This window comes from Artemia franciscana, chromosome 8 (assembly GCF_032884065.1).
Source record: "Artemia franciscana chromosome 8, ASM3288406v1, whole genome shotgun sequence".
In the NCBI taxonomy this organism is placed as follows: Eukaryota; Metazoa; Arthropoda; class Branchiopoda; order Anostraca; family Artemiidae; genus Artemia; species Artemia franciscana.
This window is the reverse complement of record NC_088870.1, coordinates 34917632-34941520: the sequence shown is the minus strand read 5'-3', so window position 1 is coordinate 34941520 and position 23889 is coordinate 34917632. Positions and strand designations below refer to the sequence as shown.

General features: G+C 35.6%; 1 protein-coding gene across 1 annotated transcript in view; it reads right to left on the bottom strand.

The window, feature by feature from the left end:
* LOC136030341 (uncharacterized) overlaps positions 1-17634 on the bottom strand; it is an 88966-nt gene extending 71332 nt beyond the window's left edge. The window contains exons 1-2 of the mRNA XM_065709259.1: positions 17441-17634; positions 8063-9277 (exon numbers count right to left, since the gene is read on the bottom strand). Of these exons, the coding sequence (XP_065565331.1) occupies positions 8063-9277; positions 17441-17451 (1226 nt within the window). The 5' untranslated portion in view covers positions 17452-17634. The remainder of the gene's footprint in view (positions 1-8062; positions 9278-17440) is intronic.
* Positions 17635-23889: the final 6255 nt, after the last annotated feature.

Sequence of the window (23889 nt, the reverse complement as noted above, 5' to 3'; positions counted from 1 at the left end):
AAAGCTACTCGCCTGGAGCCGCTTTCTTAAGTTCTGCCAAATTTAATTTTTTCAAACAAAGAATTATAGATCTATTTCTTTTTTATTTTATTTTTTTACTAAAAGAAGCAACACTGTTTTAATTTTTTTCACTCTAAACTTATTTTTTCTTCAATTCTTGTACGGCTTCTTAATTCTACTCCTTAATTTGGTTCGAGGTGTCTTATCTCCCCTAGATTGGAGGTGATTAGAAATTATGTAAAAATTTATTTCAGTTTTCAACTGAAATTAAGGACCAACATTAAAATTTAAAACGAAAATAAATTATTCCGTATAAAAAGCTTATCAGCAAAACAAAATCAAAACGCGTTTCATTCCCAAAATTGTTTTTATTAAGTCTAAAATCTATGGCCATGCGGTTTCCCGTTTCGTTTGTGAGATTCCCACGGATGTCGCTAGAAGTCTCCTTGTAACCTTCGCTTGAAACACATTTTTTTTCAAAATTTTCAAGCAATTACGTACTCTCAACTCGCGTTAAAATATGTCGAACATTTATTTATGGTGGGGAATGTAGGCATTAAAGAGGAAAAGAGAGATCTTTGTCATGTGCCTCCCTATTGAAAAGTGTGCTTAAATCCCATTGGTTTATTTTTATGCTGTATCTGCCAATCATATTATTCCTTAAGTGTATCTCGGAAAGGGTAGCCAAACAATATTAACTTTTTGTCATTGCTGTTGTTACCTGTTGCCACTATTCATAATTTTAAGCCAGTGAAACGCACAAAAGAGTCACAACATTTTTTAAAAGTAAATTTCTCATCTCTATACTTCTTCAGTCTACAGTCTACGTTACTGAAACAAACTCAAATAGTTAGAACCTAAAGCTAAGATAAAAATGCCTATAACGGAAATGATGTGTTTAAATATATAATTTTTTTTTTTTTTTTTTTTCTTTTCTTCAGGAAACTGCGCATGGAAGTTAATAACATAAATGATAACGTTTTGTTACAACCGTGCCTAGGGCAATTGGAGACTTTGTGTGCTGATCAATCTATTTTATCACATTGTAATAAATTGTTGATTAAAGTGTCGTAAATTGGATGTAAAAAAATCAGCTTAAAATTCAATTTTATTAAGGAATCAGTTTAGACATGCAATTATGTGTTCTCATGGAAATCTTTGGTGATATGACGTTTTTGGTCCTGGTGGTGGTACTGGTTGGTAGCCACCATGTATCTTCAACTGTTCTGTCCTAAGCTGCAACCTAGGGCTGGTGTATCTCAACTGCTTCCCTGAAAACTTACATGAGACCTCTAATGGGGGGCAATAATGGAGGTACTGCCAAATAAGATGAAACGATGCGGACTATCATACAAATGTTGAGCCAAGGTGGAATAAAAAATCTCAGGCCTTTGGCGTAGCCTCATGGCCTTGTCTATCGAAGACCTATGTTCTAATAACCTCTCCCCTAGTTACTGTTGGGTTCTTCCAATATAAAAACGGCCACAAGAACAGGGAATTCTATAAACACCACTACCCAGAATGGAGCTGGTTTTATCCTTGCCACTGTTGAAAAACCTCTGTATTTTACTTGAATGTTTAAAGGTGACATTAAGCTTATGTTTTTTAAGTATCCTTTTCATTTTATCACTCAGTTTTGGAATGTAGGGTAGAACAGTGAAAAGTTCCTTCACGCCCATCAATGGGATGATATCTGTTAGGATTTGCGGAGTTGATTACTTCTTTTCTACCTTTTTTTTTTTTGTCTTTTCTCTATAATGGTTTCAAGTAATTTTATGGGGTATCCATTGCAAAATAAAATATCCTTAATATAGTTCCATTCGGAAATTATGTGAGGCAGCTCTCAATAGAGACACGGGAGAAACTTCTCTAAGTCGCATTTATGACAAAATTATTAACTCTGATCGTTTTCGCATAAATCCTCAAATTTTTGTTGCACAATCAAATAAAATATCTGATGATAATCTAGCTGGAAATCCATTAGCCTTTAAGAGTGCTGTAAGTAAGATGAAATTGTGAAATGTCATTTAGACTTGAGCGTTTTATTCAGTTACCCTTTCACCGTTACTGAGAAAGGGTCATCATATTTTAGTTTTGTGCTTTGTTTTAAGGTTTTTTTTATATTTGATCAGTTTATTCTGCACTGAGGACGGCCAAGCGGAGGTCTTGACCGAAATATTTGCATAATTGTCAATTTTTTCACTGGCTGTTTATTGTTCTCGTTCTTCTTTTCTTTGTGATTTTGTGTTTTAATCAGAATAATTCCATCAGCAACAGTTACAATGAGTCAAAAATAAAAGTAAAAAACAAAGAAACATACAGTTCGAAGATAAGCGGCAGCAAGAATTAAAACTACTCAAAAACAAAAGTGAAGGTCAAAGAAATATGCGGCTGAAAGATATGCTACAGCGAGAACAAAGGAATATGCGGTTAAAGGATAAGTGGCAATGATGATTACCAGAATTTGAGAGAAAGCGAGCATCGAAATGTGTAAAAAATGGAGTGAAGAACAATGAATTATGCTGTTAGATGACAAGACCCTTCAAAACCTTCAAATTCTACGTGTTCCTTGGGGAGCCCTCCCGTTTTCCGAGGACCAAACAAAGCTGACTCATTTTGAGGACACTAGTTACAACGAGAATCAATATATATACAAACCTAACATCTGCCAAGTGCCGGGGCCCTGCTTCGAAATCGACTACATAGTTGTTTTTTTTCTCAGCCGGCATATTGACAAATCTGGCCTTTTTTGACATTAATGATTGACAACAATTGACATTAATGGTTGGGCCTTTTAGCTCTTTTGGGGTATTTTTTTAGTATTACAGCATACGAGGGCTTAGGCATTGAGTCATAATTTAGGGACAAGACCAGTGACTGGTCTGAGAGGCTACCTGAAGCACGAGACATGTTTTTAGAACGCCATCCAATTTTCGCGATAGCTCATTGACCTTGGACACAACTGTAGGATTTAAGGTCTCTCCTATAGTTGAGACTTCACATGGACTAAGAATCACAAATTTCGAGATTTTTACGTTTTGCTTGGCAGCGTTGCAACACTTAGTTCAGTGTAGATAACTTTCTTCGCTTGGATGATAGTATCGCGCAAAAAGTAAGCGACAGCTGCCTTTTGAACTAACTCTTGCCTAACTCCATCAATTAGGGATCGGCTTAAAAAGTTCAAAACGGGATTCAAAATTAATTTGTCTTCCATTTCACACTGCTCATTTGCTTTCTCAAATTATCCTGCCTCACCTTTCTCTTCTTTTTCCTTCCTCACCTTTCCCTCTCTCTTTCCTCCTTTCTTTTTTTCCATTTTTCATTTTCCTCCGTTCTTTCTTTTCCCTCTCTCTTTAAGTTCAATTTAAGTCCTCATACCATCAAATATGTGACAGATAATTATAAACTGACCATAAAAGTATTGCCAGTAAATATAATAATACCAGTAAAAGTATTATTTTACTGGCATTATTTGCGGCGTTCTAAATCTTGATAAAACAGTCCACATCCCCTCCAGTTAGTTCTAAGTTTCACTCTTTACGGTACTAATGCATTGTAGCACCACACTATTGTTCTTGATCTGTTGAAAAACCGGTTTCTCTGTGTGCACTCGGAGCTAATTAGCTTAGTCTCAGTGAGATAAACTACTAAGCAGGTATATTTCAATTAAATATTTCATATATAGAGTTGGTTAGGTTAGGTATTTAATATAATGCGTTTTGGGCCAATGTTCTATGGTGTTATTTCCATAATTTTGTTTCTAAAGTATTATATTTTCACCATATTTAGGTATATTTCAATATGATTAACCTAACTTAACTTCTTGAGTGGTGTTGCTATAATACATAAGTACCCTCTTTACTCCCTCCCATGATGTTCTATTTTTCTTCAAGTCCCTTCTTTTGGGTCTTCCCAAACTGCTCGGTTGAACAAATTTTCCTTTGAACCCGGATACATGGACAAAAAGCATAATTGGTAACAATCTATTATCCTTCACTCGTAAAACGTGGAATAGTCATCTTAATTAGTTCATTAAGTAAAAAACAAGCTTTTTCAACTGAAAGTAATGAATAACATTAAAACTTAAAACGAACAGAAAAAATTAAGTATATGAGGAGGGTGCCCCTCCTCAACACCTCGCTCTTTACGATAAAATTGTTACTACTTGAAAAAAAAATATTCTTGTTGTTCTAACTTGACAAACCTGGTGTTTCAGGAGCCGTCCTTAAGGAACTGGGACAAACTTCAAACTTTGGCGTAAAGAGCGAGATGCTGAGGTGGAGCAATCCGCCTCATGTACATGATAATTTCCGTTAGTTTTAACTTTTAATATTGCTCCTTACTTTTAGTTGAGAAAAACATGTTTTTTTTTAGTTTCTTATCGTTTTCCTAAATAACGCCAGGAAATCTGGCTTCATCTCCACTGAAAAATCTCTCCTCCCCATGGATATATTCTCTAGATAATTCAAACCTGGTGAAATTTTACCCCGGAGTATTGCCCCTAACATATCCATGCGTAAAATTGAGTCGGCAAAGAGAAATAAAGATAGGAGAAGGGATTCTGTATAGGAATAGGAATATTTAAAGGAATTCTGGCAAATTCCCCCAGCAGAAAATTCGCCACCTGAAAAATGTAGGCTATGCATAATTCCCAATAACAAATAATATACGCAAACAATGGGTAAATTTTATAACTTAAATACCTTTCCCCAGGGTCTGTGGGGGGTCATGCTATCTCCAAAGGCATATTTATTCGATGTTTCAATTATGCTGAACAAAATGGGTATCTCAAAATTTTGATCCGACGATTTTGAGAAAAAGGGGTGTGGGAGGGTTCCTAGTTGCCCTCCAATCTTTTTGGCTACTTAAAAAGGGCACTAAAACTTTTAATTTCAGTTCAAATGAGCTCCCCTAATATTCTAGGACCATTAGGGTAGATACGATCTCCCCTGGGAAAAAAAGAACCAACAATAAAAAAATGGATTCATCCGTGATCTTCCTTCATTGATTAAGATATTAAGTCTTTTAGGGGGCGGTACCCCCTTTTTTCGAAAATCAGGCAAATTAAATTTGAGACTCTTAGCCATTGATGGTTAAGACTAAACTTAATGAAACTTATATATTTGAAATCAGAAATAAAAAACGATTGATTATCTTCCAACCACGTGGGGGGGGGGGGTCATAATATCTCCAAAGGCAGAGTAATTTGGTCTTTCAATTATGCTGAACAAAATGGCTATATCAAAATTTTGATCCGACGATTTTAAGAAAAAGTGGGCGTGGGAGGGCGCCTAGTTCCCCTCCAATCTCTTTGGTTACTTAAAAAGGGCGGTAGAAATTTCAATTTCAGTTCAAATGACTCTTTTCCCAATATTCTAGAACCATTGGGTCGATACAATCACACCTGGGTAAAACAAAAATACAAATAATAATAATAATAATAATAAAAAAGACGCATCCGTGATCTTCCTTCTGGCCAAAAAAAAATAAAAATACAAAATCCCCGTTTTTGCAGATAGGAGCTTGAAACCTCTACGATAGGGTTCTCTGATACGCTGAATCTTCTGTTGTCATTTGGTAAACATTTTATGTCTTTTAGAGGGTAGTTCCCCCTTTTTTCGAAAATCAGGCAAATTTTTTCAGGCTCTTAGCCTTTGATGGGTAGGACTAAACTTCATGAAGTTTATATATTTGAAATCAGCTGCACAAACCGATTAATTATCTTCCAAGTACGTTGACAGGAGCGTACCGGTACGTACATTTGATCGTTTAAATAGGAGGTGCCCATAAATTCGAGAGACTTAAGGATTTAGGAGAGGAGCGAGCCCTGAAGCCCCATGGGTATGTCCCTGAGCTATCTACTTCATCAATATTCCCATTAACAAATATCACCCCTTTCAAGTTGGCTTCCAAGTTATCCTTATATTTATGTGGGTGAGCATCGAAGACACAAAACTACAGATGCATTTCCCTATCCTTTTACCTCACTTCTTGTCAGAATTTTAACCAGTTCCTGACTGTTTTAAGACTTAGGATTACTCAAGGGATCTTTAAGCAAATCTGTTTCTAGTTGCTGATTTGTTCTCCAAATTCCTTGGAGGCGAAGAGTTTTTTATGCGTGGACCTATAAAGACACCAGCCCTAGGTTGCAGCTTAGGACAGAACAGTTGAAGATACATGGAGGCTACCAACCAGTACCATCACCACGACCAAAAACTTCATATCACCAAAGTTGTCCATGAGAACACATAATTGCATGCTTAAACTAATTCTTAAATTAAACTGATCTTTAAGCTGATTTTTTTAACATCCAATTTACGACACTTTAATCAACAATTTATTACAATGCGCTAAAATAGATTGATCATTACACAAAGTCTCCAATTGCCCAAGGCACAGTTGTAACAAAACGTTATCATTTATGTTATTAACTTCCATGCGCAGTTTCCTGAAGAAAAGAAAAACAAAAAAACTAAATTATATATTTAAACGCACCATTTCCGTTATAGGCATTTTTATCTTAGCTTTAGGTTCTAACTGTTTGAGTTTGTTTCAGTAAGGTAGACTGAAGAGAGTATAGAGATAAGAAATTTACTATAAAAAAAATTACTTTTGACACCAGAAGGTAGCTCTCAATAGAGATTAAATAAAAAAAAACTAGTTTTTTTTTAACAGAAAGTAAGGAGCAACATTAAAACTTAAAACGAACAGAAATTACTCTGTGTATGAAAGGGGCTGTTTCCTTCTCAACACCTCGCTCTTTACGCTAAAGTTTTTAATTGTTTTAGAAAGTAAAATTGTGGCAAAGAGTCAAACTTTTGCGTAAAGAGTGGGGCGTGGAGAAGGAAACAGCCCCTTTGATACACGGAGTAATTTCTGTTCGTTTTAAGTTTTAATGTTGCTCCTTACTTTCAGTTAAAAAAATAATTTTTTTATTTAATTTCTGAACGTTTTTGAATTAATGCATGTTTTATTTTGGCTCTCCGCACATAAATTATTAAAACGAAATTTGTATATTAATTCTTTTTTTGGCTAAATGGCTTTCTCCTAGTTTTGATCAGACGATTTTGAGAAATAAGGTGTGGGGAAGGAGGCCTAGTTGCCCTCCATTTTTTGTTACTTAAAAAGGCAACTAGATCTTTTAATATTTAACGAACGTTTTTATTAATAAAAAATATACATAACTTAAGAGTTAACTTACGTAACAATCTTTTATATTTTTATATTTGTATTATGTGTTTGAGGGGGTTTGTCCCCTCGTTAATGAGGATACAAATTGTATTTTTAAAGACACAAAACAACAGTATTTATGCCAAGTTCTGTATATATATGTGGACCTAACATGGGCCTCATTCTTTATTGTAACGAAATACAATAACCCTTTATTCATTGATCATTAGCCTAAGTGTATAGGAAGATCTTCACAAAAAAATCACGTCTTAACGGAAAAGAAATACCGATCACAACATGTTGATTTATTTTTAAACTTTATTCTCTCTCTCTCTCTCTCTCTCTCTCTCTCTCTCTCTCTCTCTCTCTCTCTCTCTCTCTCTCTCTCTCTCTCTCTCTCTCTCTCTCTCGCGCGCGCAGGATTCGAGACCCTTTGTCAGAGAGGGCGAGGGTTCGAATCCTAGTGTACCAAATTATTTAATTTGGGACAGGGGTCAGTGGCATGACTCTGTAAGCTCAGATGGTGTTGACCCAGCTCTAAATGGGTACCTGGAGAAATCTTGGAATGGTAAAACAGGAAGGGTATGCGAAAGCACAGAATGGTTGGCTCCCAATCCCTCATTGCAATTCCTGGCTGAAGGGCCAAGAAACGGAGATCAGCACTGCCAGTAGGGACTGTAAAGTCTAATGCCATATTCCTTACCTTTTTTTTTACCTTATCCTCAAGTAAACATATGAATCATTGAGAAAAATGAATCACTATAAATGAGAAGTTACTGACAACAAATAAGGAAAATCAATCAATAAAACTGGTGATTTTTAATCAGGCCTGGGAACTTTGGTCATAACTTCAGCAGAAGTAATCCTTTTCTATACTATAAAATTGACTTACATACAGGGGTCTTCAGCTAAATTTTCAATAGGAGGTTTAAGGGCTACACTTCTCTCGCAAACTTCGTAAGGTTGAGAACTTTTTTCTATCATATCTCCTTCAGAAACACAATAATTGTCATTACATTGTAGAGTAGCAGTTTTTTTTTCTGAGAGCAATTTTTCCCTGCCTCCTCTCTCCTGATTCAGGCTCGAGGTGGAAGAGAACTGCTCCACTGTCCTAATTTTTTCTGATAAGGACCCACTTTGTATAAAACAGATGTCACTTTTACTTGGAGGTGAACTATCAAATTTCTCGATATTACTATCAATCACCGGGATTTCAGAGATTTTTTTAGATTCTTCTTGAAAGATTATGGCAGTTGATCTTCCAGTCTTATTAATATCACAGACCATGCTCTCCTTCTTTGGCTGAAGGGATTTGAATCTTTGATCATTTAATTCTTCTCGAAGATTCGGTTTCAAGATGTTTGACAACTCTTCATTTGCTGAATTGCTACAGAATTTTATTCTATCACCGACCTTATTTTCTGCAGGTATTTTAAAGACTTTTGTCTTTTGGAGGTCAGACGGGTGCTTGGAGGCAGATAATTTATCAGTATTCCTAGCATCACACGAAACTGGTATCTTACTCTTTGGCAGGCGTGAATCTAGGAATTGGTCAGCTTTCGATATTGGTTTTACGATATTTGTCGGTTTTGGGAGTTTTGAAGGAGGTGTATTTTTCGCATTTTGTTCTTGTTCCTTCCCCTTTGGTAAGGTAGGGCTACATTCAGCTTTAGTCCTTTCTTCCCTGTCAAGCCAAAAGGAAAGTAGATTTTTGGGAACAATTGCTTCGTTATTATTGTCAAGTATTTCTTGGCTTTGGTCACAGCGGGTTGTAGGTTTGATGTTATCATCGTTGCTGACCTTCAAGAAATCTGTATTAGTAACTGAGTTTTGTTGCACTAGTCGGATCCGTTCCAAATTCTTTTCCAGCTTTGAAACTGAGTTTGAAACCGATTGATCTTTTAAATCTTTTCCATGACCCTGCAGCATCGATCTTTCAACTGTACTTACACCAAAATATACTTCTTTTTTCGTTCTGTTATCACCTTTTTCACTTCCATCGTCACATAGGCTAGAAAAAGCCGTTGTACTTTCAGAAGAAGAAGGAACATCTTCAAACTCGGAGAGAACTTGATCCAGTATGTCAAGTGACTTCTGTACTTCGTCACTGAAAGAGAAAATGGGAATTAGAGCTTTAAATTGAATAGCACTTTCTTCACGGGGATCTTAATTAATCTTTAACGCCGTGAAAGGATGGACAAACCTAGCGTTTTCAGTCTAAAACAGGTATATTTATTCTATTGCGCCAGGTTTCATTCTACATCAGCTTTCCAACGAGAAACTTTTATTTATTTCGATACTCAATTTGATTTTGTATTTTCTACATTGACCTATTTGAGCTTGAGAATTTAACTCTGCGAAATGCAGTGTTTTCATACTAGATTTGGGAAAATACTACCATAGAGGTTTCGACTCCACAAATATCTGTTAATATGGTACTTCATAACTTGGCCTAAAGTATTTCTTCTCTACTGTTCTTGTTTTATAAAAAAAAATCTCTCCACAGAAGAAGTTTTTCAAAGAAAACTGAAACAACTATATTAAACCGAAAATGAGCAGAAGTAAAGTCAATAAGTTTTCAAGCGTAAAACTACCACAGATCACTAAATAAATCACATCACTAAATAAATAACCCAAAACGAACAGATATTACAATTCACAATCGATTCAAACTTAAAACAAGCAAAAACTAAGAGGACTAGGTCTGGCATCCCCTGTGGCTTCTAAAGACCAGAATATAATTTGGACTTTACTGAAAACAATCCTTATTTCAAGGTATGTGTTTTATTTCTCATAACATCGAAAGAAAAAGAAAAAATAACCCCATCATAACCAAGATTATACATATACATATATATATATATATATATATATATATATATATATATATATATATATATATATATATATATATACATATATATTCATTCCTGAAAGTCTTAATAATTTCCATTTATTAGAAACAGAACAATCATTTAAAATGTATTCAGTTTTAAGTAAAGTGACAATTATGCTCCTGAAGTATTGCTTGTACACTCTTTTAACAATGTACATGCTAATAGTGTAATTTTGATTTGGTTATCAATCCCCCTAAACATTCCCTGCAAGCTCCACCTAAATACTCATAGCTTCAGTAATGGAAATAGTTGTAGTAGTAGTTGTAGCATCAGCAGCAGTATGCACATATCACCTTTTGTTCTTTTAAACATCCCCCTAAAACATGCTGACAGTTTCAACTTAATACCCTAAACAGTTTCTGGGACATGGCTGATGTATCCTTTTGACAACCTGCATGCACATAGTAGGGTTTGATTTAGTTCAGTTATGGTCAGAATCCCAGAAAACTTTTGTGCATTACTTGCATAATTTACGTCACATTCTCCCCTTGCATGGTTGATTAACGCTACGTTGACAAAGGCGATGCAGATGCAAAACTGCCTATAGGCAATTAGATCATGCGATGTTTCACTTTAAATTGGATGTGTTGAGTGATAATTTGATTAATCGATAAATCGGTGTTTTCACTTTCTATGTTTGTTATAATGATTTCGATATCTTCGATCATTTTTTTTTGCTCGAATTAATTAACTCTTCCCTTTGCCCAAGTTCAATAACAAAAATTGTAAATGCAATTTTTTTCCAAACAGTGAATAATACAAAAACAAGCTTCTATGACGTAAATGCTTACCATAAAAATCTAGATTTTAAATTATACAGGGTAGGCTAATCAGCCTCAGGATAAAGAAAAACAAACTACTCAATGGCGGGGACTCAGCCACTTCTTAAGTGGTTGGACCTTGACTGGTGAGGGGTGAAATGTTTTGAAGTTACTTGGGCAACTATTTATATGTCATGGTTGCAGTGGTAGCTGCAACCTAGTGAAGAGCGAAGCACAGCCCATAGTAACCAAAAAAAAAACGTGTTTAGAAAAATAATAAAATAATTTGTGTTAATAAAATAATAAAAATAATTAAAAATAAATATGAAGAAGTTCTTTCAGCTGGAAGTAAGGAACAGCATTAAAACTTAAAACAAACAGAAATTATTACCCATTTGAGGGGCTCACCTCCTACTAATACCTCGCTCTTTACGCTAAAGTATTTTTAGTAATTTCAACTATTTATTCTACGGCTTTTGTGATTCAGGGGTCATTCTTAATGAACTGGGACAAAATTTAAGCTTTAGTGTAAAGAGCGAGGTACTGACGAGGGGGTGAACCCTTTCATATATGTAATAAGAACATGAGAATACAAAAGTTCGTTACTTAAGCTAATTTATAAGTTACGTGTATCATTTAGTAACAAAAACATACGTAAAAAATTAAAAGTTCTAGTTTCCTTTTTAAGTTAAAAAATCGGAGGGCAACTAGGCTTCCTCCCCCACTCCTTTTTTCTCAAAATCATTCGATCAAAACTATGAGAAAGCCATTTAGCCAAAAAAAAATAAAATGCAAATTTGGTTTTAATTATTCCTCTGCGGAGAGCCAAAATCAAAACATGCATTGATTCAAAAACGTTGATGCATTGATTCGTATATGAAAGGGGCTGCTTCCTCATTAACGTCCTGCTCTTTACGCTAAAGTTTTTTACTGTTTTAAAAAGTAAAGTTGAGAGAAAGAGCTAAACTTCAGCGTAAAGAGTAGGACGTTGATGAGGAAGCAGCCCCTTTCATATACGAAGTAATCTCTGTTCGTTTTAAGTTTTAATGTCGCTCCTTAGTTTCAGTTAAAAAAAACTTGTTTTTCTTATTTAATTTCTTCAAACACGAGGTTTTTGTGGAAAAGTTAACCTAGGTCGAGGTTTCGTTACTGTTATGTGGGTAAACCTGCAGAATAGCGGCAAAGAACACGGATTGGAAAATCCGAGGGGAAATCAAATGGTATACTTCTTCATCTTCTATCTGGCTGTGACCTAGGATAAATTTATCCCCTGAACCCCTCTGTCGTGAAGAATTTTACTCGGAGGGGAAAAGGCTACAGAGAAAACCTTGTATTTTCCAAATTTGAGAAGCCGTTCTTCTACTGCAGTTTAAGGAGCATATAAGTTTAATGTGTAAATTTTCCGATTGACTCACTAATGACATAGCCAAGAAAAAGACGTGTCTTTAGAATCTGAATTTCATCTTGAATCTAAATATAACATTCATTTGCGTTAAAAATTTACTGCACCCCTATTCATCGCCCCCGATGTGCATGTTCATAATTTGATAAATTATTTATATGTGATGAATTTTTGCTTATTTTGACGAACTGTTACATCAGTTTGAAGAAAATAGAGACTAATGGAGAATTCAGTACGTATATCCAACCGAAGGTATATACTTGCACATTAGAGGGATGGGTAAAGTTCATTTCCAAATCTAAAGCTATGTCTATTTTTTAGCTATATTATTAGTTCAAAAATCGAAAAATTTACAGTTTCATCAGGTCGGATACTACTTTCATGTGGCCCACCCATCCGGGTTTTTATTCTGACATTATTCCTAGGCACTCACCTCTCATGTACTCCTAATTTTAGTTTAACGGTCAGCTTTTTTACAGCATTAAATAAAAAACAACAAGGTTTTTTAACTGAAAGTAAGGAGCGACATTAAAACTTAAAACGAACAGAAATTACTCCATATATGAAAGGGGCTGTTCCCTCTTCAACGTCCCGCTCTTTACGCTGAAGTTTGACTCTTTCTCTCAACTCTACTTTTTCAAACAGTAAAAAACTTTAGCGTAAAGAGAGGGGCGCTGAGGAGGGAACAGCCCCTTTCATATACGGAGTAATTTCTGCTCGTTTTTAAGTTTTAGTGTCGCTCCTTACTTTCAGTTTAAAAATAAACTTGTTTTTTTTTTATTTAATTTCTGAACGTTTTTGAATTAATGCATGATTTGATTTTGGCTCTCTGCACATGAATAATTAAAATGAAATTTGAATATTAATTTATTGTTTTGGCTCAATGGCTTTCTCATCGTTTTGATCGGACGATTTTGAGAAAAAAAGAGCGGGGGAATAGGCCTAGTTACCCACCAATTTTTTGGTTATTTAGAAAGACAACTAGAACTTTTAATTTTACGAACGTTTTTATTAGTAAAAATATTCGTAAGTTACAAATTAACTTACGTAACGAACTTCTAAGTTCGTATGTTTTTATTACGCATATGAGAGGGTTCGCCCCCTTGTCAATACCTCGCTCTTTACACTAAAGCTTAAATGTTGTCCCAATTCCTTAAGAATGATCCCTGAATCACAAAGCCCAGCGAAAAAATAGTTGAAATTAATAAAATTGATTACTGTAGCGAAAAGAGCGACGTATTAGGAGGAGGTGAACCCCTCATATGCGTAATAATTTCTGTTCGTTTTAAGTTTTAATGCTACTCCTTACTTTCAGTTGACTTTTTCATATTTATTTTTTCATTGCTTTTTAAAAAAATGCTAAAAATTCCTGCACCCCCTTCATGGAAATTATCTTCCCCTATGGCAAATTCCTCCACGGAAAGTTCCCCCCGCATAACCCTCTCCTCTCAACCCCTCCCCCAAACAAAAAAATCGCCCTGAAAGTGTCTGTAAACTTCCCAATAACCATTACTATCTGTAAACACTAGTCAAAGTTTGTAACTTGAAGCCCCTTCCACGGGGACTGGGGGAGAGTAAGCCGTCCCCAAAGACATAATTTTTAGGATTTTTGACTATGCTGAAGAAAAGTCCTATCTCAGAATTTTGATCCGGTGAATTTGGGGGAAAACGATCGTGGGGGGCCTAGGTGCCCTCCGATTTTTTTGGTCACTTAAATATGGCACTAGAACTTTTAATTTCCGTTAGAATGAGCCCTCTTGCAACATTCTAGGACCACTGGGTCAATACGATCACCCCAGGAAAAAAACCCATAAACACGCATCCGTGATCTGTCTTGTGGCAAAAAATACAAAATTCGATCACCCCTGGGAAAAAACAAACAAAAAAAAAAAAAAATAAATACTCATCCGTGATTTGTCTTCTGGCAAAAAAAATACAAAATTCCACAATTTTGTAGATAGGAGCTTGAAACTTCTATTGTAGGGTTCTCTGATACGGTGAATCCGATGGTATGATTTTCGTTAAGATTCTATTACTTATAGGTAGAGGCGCCATTTGGGGGGGGGGGTCAGGGGTGGGCAAATGACCACCCCAGATTTTCCAGGGGGGCCCAGGCTTCCACCACAAAGGGCCCTTTGCCGGCCATAATAATCCATTATGTCCAACATAATCCATTCTGTTCAATTAATTTGAAATTACTGCACGCCTATAAACTAAAGAGCGTAATTATCTGACGACCCTTTGGGTAATTAAGCTATTTGCTATTAATCATTGTACACTTTGAAAGTAGGTTAGATACATAACAAAATTCTCAAGTTCTGTCAAGTGCCCATTTCCTAGATGATTATATTAATATTATAAATTCTGAATATTTGCAGTAATTCCTTTAAGTTGACAGATTAAAATAGGTCAGTTCTTGTCAAATGTTTCGATGTTTATTTCCTTGTTTTAGTGAATAAAAGCCACCGTTTTAGATTACTTGAGTCAGTTCTTATTCTGTTTCTGTCCTCGTCTTATGTACATTTACTGTATCATATGCGTAAATAAACATTTTTATGCTCGAAACATAAACCTTATGAAAGTTGGAGACGCTTGACATCCTCTACCGGTCGAACCCCAGATCGTAGGCCAACGCTACTATACGACTCTAAAGACGAGAGCACAGAGAGAAGTAGAAGACTTTACATCATAAAGCCTATTAACTTTTTAGTTAGGTAAATATAAAGGTATTAATAGCCATTAGCATTATAACTCAAAAGATCACCAAGCATCTGAAACAATTTGTGACAACTTTGACGCTAGGAAAGAACTTCGTCCAATCTGGAAATTGGACTACTACTTAGTCCAATTTAGTCCGTAGTCCAAAATCGGACTACGAAGCAAGAGTACTCCGAGATTTTTGACCGTCTACTAGCCGAATTTGACAGAAGGTACACAGATAACTTGCCAGTGCTGAGCACACTCGAAGCCTTGGATCCAAGCTCGACCAAGTTTATGGACACATAGTTGCTCAAGCGTTTCTCTGCTCTTTACGGCGAGATTGATATTGACGACATTCTTCTCGAATCTCAAGCTGGTATTGCCAAGCGTTTCTTGCTTGATGAGGAGAAAAAGCATGAAAACTTCCTAGACATTGTCGACCATCTTCAGGCATTACCAGTGGCTTACTCAGAAGTAATTAAAGTACTTTGTATTGCTGCCACACTTCCTGTGACAACAGCCAGCAATGAGCGTTTGTTTTCTAGCCTAGAAATAGTGAAAAACTACCTGCAGTCTACAACAGGAGACGATCGTCTCAGTCACCTCCTTTTGATGTTTGCAGGGAAGGATTTAGTAAAAAATTGGACAACGACCAGCTTGTTGACGATTTTGCAAAGATGAAACCTCGGCAGTTCCCTTTGTTACCTTGAGTGTTGTAATATTTTTTTCTCTTGTTATTTTTCCTTTTTGTAAATATATTTGATGAAGGAAAACCGAGATTTTGGTTACAACCCTTAGCATCCAGTGAAGATGTTAAAAGCAGAATAGCTAAGGCTCAGGGTGTTTTTTCACAGTTAAAAAAAAGTTTGGGAGAATAGAAAAATAAGTTTGCAAACCAAGAGTAGAATATTGGAAGCTACAGTGATGACAGTGGTCAAATATGGTTCTCAAGCATGAGCGCTCCGAAAAGCAGATGAAAATTTACTAGATGTTTTCCAGAGAAATTGCCTACGGATTGTTCTGGGTACCCGGCTGACTGACCGGATTTCAAACAGTAGGTTGTACGAAAAATGTGGTTCTATCCCGCTTTCTAGGGTTATAATGAAAGAAAGGTTGAGATGGCTAGGCCACGTTTTTCCTTTTTCGCCAACCGTCTGTGGCTACACGGAAAGCAGGTCGTCATTGTCTGGGTTGGGAGGATGTCATAAATAAAGATTTAAAGGAAATGGGAACTTCCTGGGAGGGTGTAAACAGGGAGGCCTTGAATAGATTAGGCTGGAGGAGGAGCTTGCGTAGCTGTGTTGGCCTTAGGCGGTTCGGTGCTGCAGTGAGTTATTAGTAGTAGTAGTAGTATGTTAATGAAGATTACTTTCACCGACATATTGTTTACTTAAATAAGAAAGTTTCTCGCTGAGGAAGGCCAGCCTGTAGTTTGGTTGAATTTTCCACTTTCAGCTTAATCACTTAACCTCGCTGATTGTGATCTTCAATGTTATAATTAATCTTAGAGGTCAGTGTGGCTGAGTTCCACATTCGGTTACAGTACATTTCCAAGCAACACACGGGTGCTGAAAATGCGTTTTTACTTAGAATATTCGATTGATGTGCTGCCAAAACCCGCATTTTTTTTTATGCGACACGAAGTGAGTCGGGGGGGGGGGGGCAAGATGGAGTTCATGCCTACCCCAAGATTTGGCCCAAATGGTGCCTCTGCTTTTAGGGGGTGTTTACCCCTATTTTCTAAAATAAGGCAAATTTTCTCAGGCTCGTAACTTTGATAAGTAAGACTATACTTGATGAAACTTATATATTTAAAATCAGCATTAAAATGCGATTCTTTATATGTAACTATTGATATTAAAATTCAGTTTTTTTAGAGTTTCGGTTACTATTGAGCCAGGTCACTCCTTAGGCTATTACAGTTCGTCACCACGAACTGTTTGATTAAACAAAATTTAGATTTGCGTTTTACAAACAAAAAACTACTGGAACACTGTTTAGTCAGCTTTGGGGTACTACTATGGGAAACAAACTCATCACAATTACTTCCAGCTCCCCCATTAAGTCATGGATACAGCTGTACGCTACATACAAAGGTTTTCAGTTGTTTTGTTTTTTTCTTTTCATTAGAATTAATTGGCAGTATGAACCAACTGTGGCTGAGAAAAAAACAACAAAATAAATCAGACCAATGACTAGCCAACTCTTGAAACTCATCAGCAAGCTCAGGGAGCTAGATCATCAGCAAGCTAGAAGTGAGAGGGGGGTTGAGATGCAGTTAGACTGAAAGATACCTCAAAAATCCTATAAATATAATTTTTCTATGCCAGATAAGAATTTTGATATTATAGTATTTAGTTAAGAACCTGAAACAAACTTTGACCTTACTGTCAGCAAATTTATTGCTCTCTGTCCCTCCATCTAAACAAAGTAAATATGTATTTACTATCCCTGGTCCTGCTTAAACTTACACAGTTAAATATAAAGTAAACGTGTGTCATAAAATTTACCTTAATATCATCTTATAACATATTTCAGACTCAAGTATCCATAGTGCGTCTTATCCACGGAACATGTGTATAGCTTAGTAAACACGCATTTATTAAACCCACAAAAAATACCGCTAGTACTCTCCGATCTTTAAAAAAATAAAAACAACAATCTCAAAAATAGCTTGATCTGCAGTAAACCCACACAGTTTGGTGTAGTCATTGACGTGCATAAGACCTTGGGCTTTTGATTTGAGATGCTGCCCAATTAGGCAATATAACCTATGGGAGCATTTTATTCAAATTAGTGTGATCTTAAAACGAACGCCTATCTAAAAGTTGAATCTACATGTTAATGGTTAATGTAGTTTTTGAAACTACGGATCAGTGGAGCATATACGAAAAAATTGAGGGGGAGGGGGAAGGACGTCTCAATGGGGGCGAATGGGGGGTTGAAAATTTGGCAGATATCTGGCAGCGAATCGGTTAAATTTACGAATTTTGCCACCAATGAGAAGAGGCTCGGGGCGCCCCTGGGGGAGGGGAGTTTTTTTTTAATGAAAACATCTGAAAAAGTACTTTTCAATAGAAATGCCGAAAAAGATAATTTTCCATATCTAGAGAGTGCAAGAATCTTCAAACTCCCCCAGACACATGCCCCCTACCCTCCCCTAGCTAGTTGACGTAACTGCTGTAGAAGTCGCTTCAGTTTTTCTTTAAGGAGGGTAAGTTCTGAAATTATCGATGCATCTCTTTTGAAGTGGAACGTAAAGGCACGCATTCAGAAATTTATATACATTAATTCTTTATTATTTATATTTACATCATTTCTTTTTTTATATTTCATTTTATATTTATTTATATTTTCAATTCTTTATGTATATTTACATTATGCTAGAAATTTATTTCCATGGAGGGGTACAAGTTCGCAGAACGCATAAATAGAGAAATTAATCATCTTTGAGGGGAATGTAATGTCGTCAACACAAAGACTGGTGATTGTACGATAAAAAAATATCTTGCAAATCAGAAGATTGGGTTTCCCAGTTTTGGAATATAAGCATTGGTAACATTATATGCTAATTACTATAGTTTTTATTCCAATATCTATATAAAAAAAATGTATCTGTATTTTGATGGACTATTATGATGGATTGTCTTGAATCTACTAGAACTTTTTTTCAGTTGGTATAAAGGGAGGGGAAAGAGCCTTTTTTTAAGCAGATAGAAGTATCGTTTGATCATGATACAGGGAATTATTTTGCCCTAAAGATTAAAAAAAAAAATAAAAGAAATCCAATTAAAATCTATATTAATGAGAACTACAATTGATATTTCGACAATAAATGTAATATTATCAGTTTATAAACAAGTCACAAGGTAAAAATTATTTTCGAGGTCGGATGTTTTTGTCGGGGAGGATGGTAAGGGAAAAAATCAGACTAAATGATGATTATTAGAAGATGAAAACCTGAATGGGATCCGATTCTGGAACGTTCGAAAAGGGGCATGGGACCGATCGTTGTGGATTTTCGGTAATATTGGTACAAGCTTCCCTTTTTAAAATCAGTTTACAATGACGCTACATTAATGCTTTACTCGTATCAGAGAAATTCTATTCAACTGATTTTTTTTTTCCATATTTGGATTGTGTGTTTTTTTTTTTTTTTTTTTTTTTTTTTTTTTTTTTTTTTTTTTTTTTTTTTTTGGTAATTGGCATTTTGAACCATTGGTCGATAAAAATAAGTGCATTTAAGGTCAATCTCCTAGGTTGAAAGCTAATTCTATTAAGATTAAATAAAAAAAACTAATTTTTTAGGTGCACTAATAATGTACTAAATGCACTAATAAGTGCATTTAAGGTCAATCTCCTAGGTTGAAAGCTAATTCTATTAAGATTAAATAAAAAAAAAACTAATTTTTTTAGCTGAAAGTAAGGAGCGACATTAAAACTTAAAACGAACAGAAATTACTCCGTATATGAAATGGGTTGTCCCCTCCGCAATCCCTCGCTCTTTACGCTAAAGTTTGACTTTTTGCCACAATTCTACTTTTTAAAACAATTAAAAGCTTTAGCGTAAAGAGCGAGGGATTGCGGAGGGGACAACCCATTTCATATACGGAGTAATTTCTGTTCGTTTTAAGTTTTAATGTCGCTCCTTACTTTCAGCTAAAAAAATTAGTTTTTTTTTTATTTCTGAACGTTTTTGAATTAATGCATGTTTGGTTTTGGCTCTCCGCACATAAATTATTAAAATTAAATTTGCATATTAATTCCTTTTTTGGCTAAATGGCTTTCTCTTAGTTTTGATCAGAAGATTTTGAGAAATAAGGGGTGAGGAAGGAGGCCTAGTTGCCCTGTAATTTCTCGGTTACTTAAAAAGGCAACTAGAACTTTTAATTTTAACGAACGTTTTTATTAGTAAAAAATATGCGTAACGTAAGAATTAACTTACGTAACAAACTTTCATAACTTTATATTTTTATTATTTATACGAGGGGGTTTGTACCCTCGTTAATACCTCGCTCTTTACACTAAATCGTAAGTTTTGTCCCAATTCTTTAAGAATGACCCCTGAATCAGAAAGGCCGTAGAATAAATAGTTGAAATTACTAAAAATACTTTAGCATAAAGAGCAAGGTATTTATCTCCTCCTAAATACCTCGCTCTTTATGCTAAAGTATTTTTAGAACCCCTCATATGCGTAATAATCTCTGTTCGTTTTAAGTTTCAATGCTACTTCTTCCTTTCATTTGAAAAAACGTTTTCATGTTTATTTTTCATTGTTTTCTTATAGTAATGCTAGAGAATCCTGCGCCCTTTTCATTAAATTTTTCTTCCCCCATGACAGATTCCTCCAAGGGAAGATCCTCCAACATAGCCCCCTCTCCTCAGCCCCACCCCCAAACAAAATAAAATCCCCCTGAAAACGTCTTTACACTTCCCAATAACCATTACTATATGTAAACACTGGTCAAAGTTTGTAACTTGCAGCCCCTCCCCCAGGGATTATAGGGGAGTAAGTCATCCCCAAAGACATAGTTATTATGGTTTTTGACTATGCTGAACAAAATGGCTATCGCAAAATTTTGATCCGTTGACTTTGGGAAAAAAATGAGCGTGGGAGGGGGCCTAGATGCCCTCCAATTTTTTTGGTCACTTAAAAAGGGCACTAGAACTTTTCATTTCCGTTAGAATGAGCCCTCTTGCGACATTCTAGGACCACTTGGTCGATACGATGACCCCTGGGGAAAAAAACAAACAAATAAACACGCACCCGTGATTTGTCTTCTGGCAAAAAATACAAAATTCCACATTTTTGTAGATAGGAGCTTGAAACTCCTACAGTAGTGTTCTCTGATACGCTGAATCTGATGGTGTCATTTTCGTTAAGATCCTACGACTTTTAGGGGGTGTTTCCCCCTATTTTCCTAAATAAGGCAAATTTTCTCAGGCTCGTAACTTTTGATGGGTAAGACTAAACTTGATGAAACTTATATATTTAAAATCAGCATTAAAATGTTATTCTTTTGATGTAGCTATTGATATCAAAGTTCAATTTTTTAGAGTTTTGGTTACTATTGAGCCGGGTCGCTCCTTACTACAGTTCGTTACCACGAACCGTTTGATAGCATTGAAATACGTACCGAGATTTCCTCCTTTCTCATTGGCTTAATTGCTCTCTTGAGGGTTGTACCAGAATATTTAAACTCTGTTGACTTCCTTGAGATATTATGACCGGATTTAAAGGGAATTTAAATTTTTCACATGTCTAATTGATAACAGCTGACCATTGGAATTTGGTTGGTTACAAGTCAAATAACAGTTTAGCATTTGAATTTTCATAATGGGCAGAAAAAAAAAACAAGAACAAATAAGGGACAGGAAAACCTGAGACATTGGTAAGTTCTATCTCAACGTTATAGTAGAATATATTACTTTTATTCATTTACAAGTTACTTTTTCAAACAGTTCGTGGTAACAAACTGCAGTAAGGAGCAACCAGGCTCAATAGTAACCAAAACTCTAAAAACCGAAGCTTTGGTACAAATAGTTACGTCAAAAGAATTGCATTTTAATGCTGATTTTAAATATATAAGTTTCATCAAGTTTAGTCTTACCGGTCAAAGGTTACGAGCCTGAGAAACTGTGCCTTATTATAGAAAATAGGCGGAAATACCCTCTAAAAGTCACAGAATCTTAACAAAATCACACCATCAGAGTCAGCGTATCCGAGAACCCTACTGTAGAAGTTTCAAGCCCCTATCATAAAAAATGTGGAATTTTGTATTTTTTGCCAGAAGACAGATAACGGGTACGTATTTTTTTGTTTTTTTCCTTAGGAGTGATCGTATCGAACTAGTTGTCCTAGTATGTCACAAGAGGGTTCATTCTAACGTAAATTAAAAGTTCTAGTGTCCTTTTTAAGTGCCAAAAAAATTGGAGGGCACCGAGGCCCCCTCCAACGCACATTTTTCTCCAAGGTCACCGGATCAAAATTTTGTGATAGCCATTTTGTTTAACTTAGTCAAAAACCTAATAACTATATCTTTGGAGATGACTAAATCCACCACAGTTCCCGGGGGAGGGGTGGCAACTTATAAGCTCTGACCATTGTTTACACATAAAAGTTGTTAATTATGAAGTGTACAGACGTTTTCAGGGGGACTTTTTTGTGTTGGGGTTAGGGTGGGTCGGGGGGGGGGGGCAGGTTACGTGGGAGGATCTTTCCATGGAGTAATTTTTCATAAGGGAAGAGAATTTCCATGAAGGGGTCGCAGGACTTTCTAGCATCATTTAAAAAAAGACAATGAGAATTTTTTTTCAACTGGAAGTAATGATAAACATTAAAACTTAAAAACGAACATAAAATATTACTTATATAAGGGGGTTCGTCTCTTCCACAATACCTTGCTCTTTACGCTAAAGTATTTTTAGTAATTCTAACTAGTTATTCTACGGCCTTTGTGATTCAAGGGTCATTCTGAAAGATTTGGGACAAAATTCAAGCTTTAGTGTAAAGAATGAGGTATTGAAGAGGGGGCAAACCCCCTCATATACGTAATAAAAATACACAAATATATAAGTTCGTTACATAAGTTAATTCGTAAGGTACGTATGTTTGTTACTAACAAAAACGTTTGTAAAAAAAATAAAACAAATCTAGTTGTCTTTTTAAGTCACCAAAAATTGGGAGGTAACTAGGCCTCCTCTCCCACCCCCTTTTTTTAGCGAAATCGTCCGATCAAAACTATGAGAAAACCATTTAGCTTGTAATTAGCATAAAAATTGCTTCTCCAGACTAAACATCCGTATGATATATGGGTAGATTATTGCAAAATATATCGTGCGAAGAATACTTTCCGGCAGAATATGCTTCAATCTTTTGACGATGCCAACTCCACGTGCAACTTTTGTGGAGATAATGTCGCTATGATGCTTCTACGATAGATTAGAAGCATTATGGAAACCGAGGTACCGCAGTGATATAACTTGTAAAATAGGCTTTTCACCAAATAGAACTTTACTACTTACATCAACAGAATCACCCACTCTACAGAATGTCAGAAAAAAAATTTCTTTACATTCACACACAGCAAACTTACACTTGTAAACATCTCTAATCTTTTGAGAGTAATACGAGCTTTTGCTATCAAATTATCTGCGGATTTTGGAAATTTTGTTAGCAATAATGTTAGTAATATATGTATCCTTTAGATAAACGCGCATCATGTTCACGTAAACTAAATAAAGTAAAGGGCCCAGCACAGACATTTTGCTATTTATAATGTTAGATATTGTCGTATGAGTGTCTACACCAGGAAACTACTTTACCCCATGAAATACAAGGCTATCAAGCATGGACTCTTGATCATAATTATCAAGCTTTTTTTTCTATTCGACCAATTCTCTCCTCCAAATTTTCAATTTGAAATCTCAGACTACCTAGTAGAGCCTGCTCAATTTTTGCAAACTTTGGATTAAACTCGAGCGTGATTGAATCATAAACCTGGCTGATTGTCAGTTCAGTACCTTCTTTGTTCAATGAATTTGGGTCATTGAACTTTTCAGTAGCTGAAAGTAAATGAAAGTAAGGAGCAGCATTAAAATTTAAAACGAACAGAAATTACTCCGTATATGAAAGGGGCTTTTCCTCCTCAACGCCCCGCTCTTTACACTAAAGTTTGACTCTTCTCTTAACTCTATTTTAAAACAGTACGAAAATTTAGCGTAAAGAGCGGGGCGTTGAGGAGGAAAAGCTCCTTTCATATACAGAGTAATTTCTGTTCGTTTTAAGTTTTGTTGTTGCTCCTTACTTTCATTTAAAAAAACTTTTAAATGACGTTTTTCTGAACGTCAAAGAAAACTTTTTCTGGACGTTTTTGAATTAATGCATGTTTTGATCTTGGCTCTCCGCACATAAATAATTAAAACAAAATTTGCATATTAATTAATTGTAATTAATCGG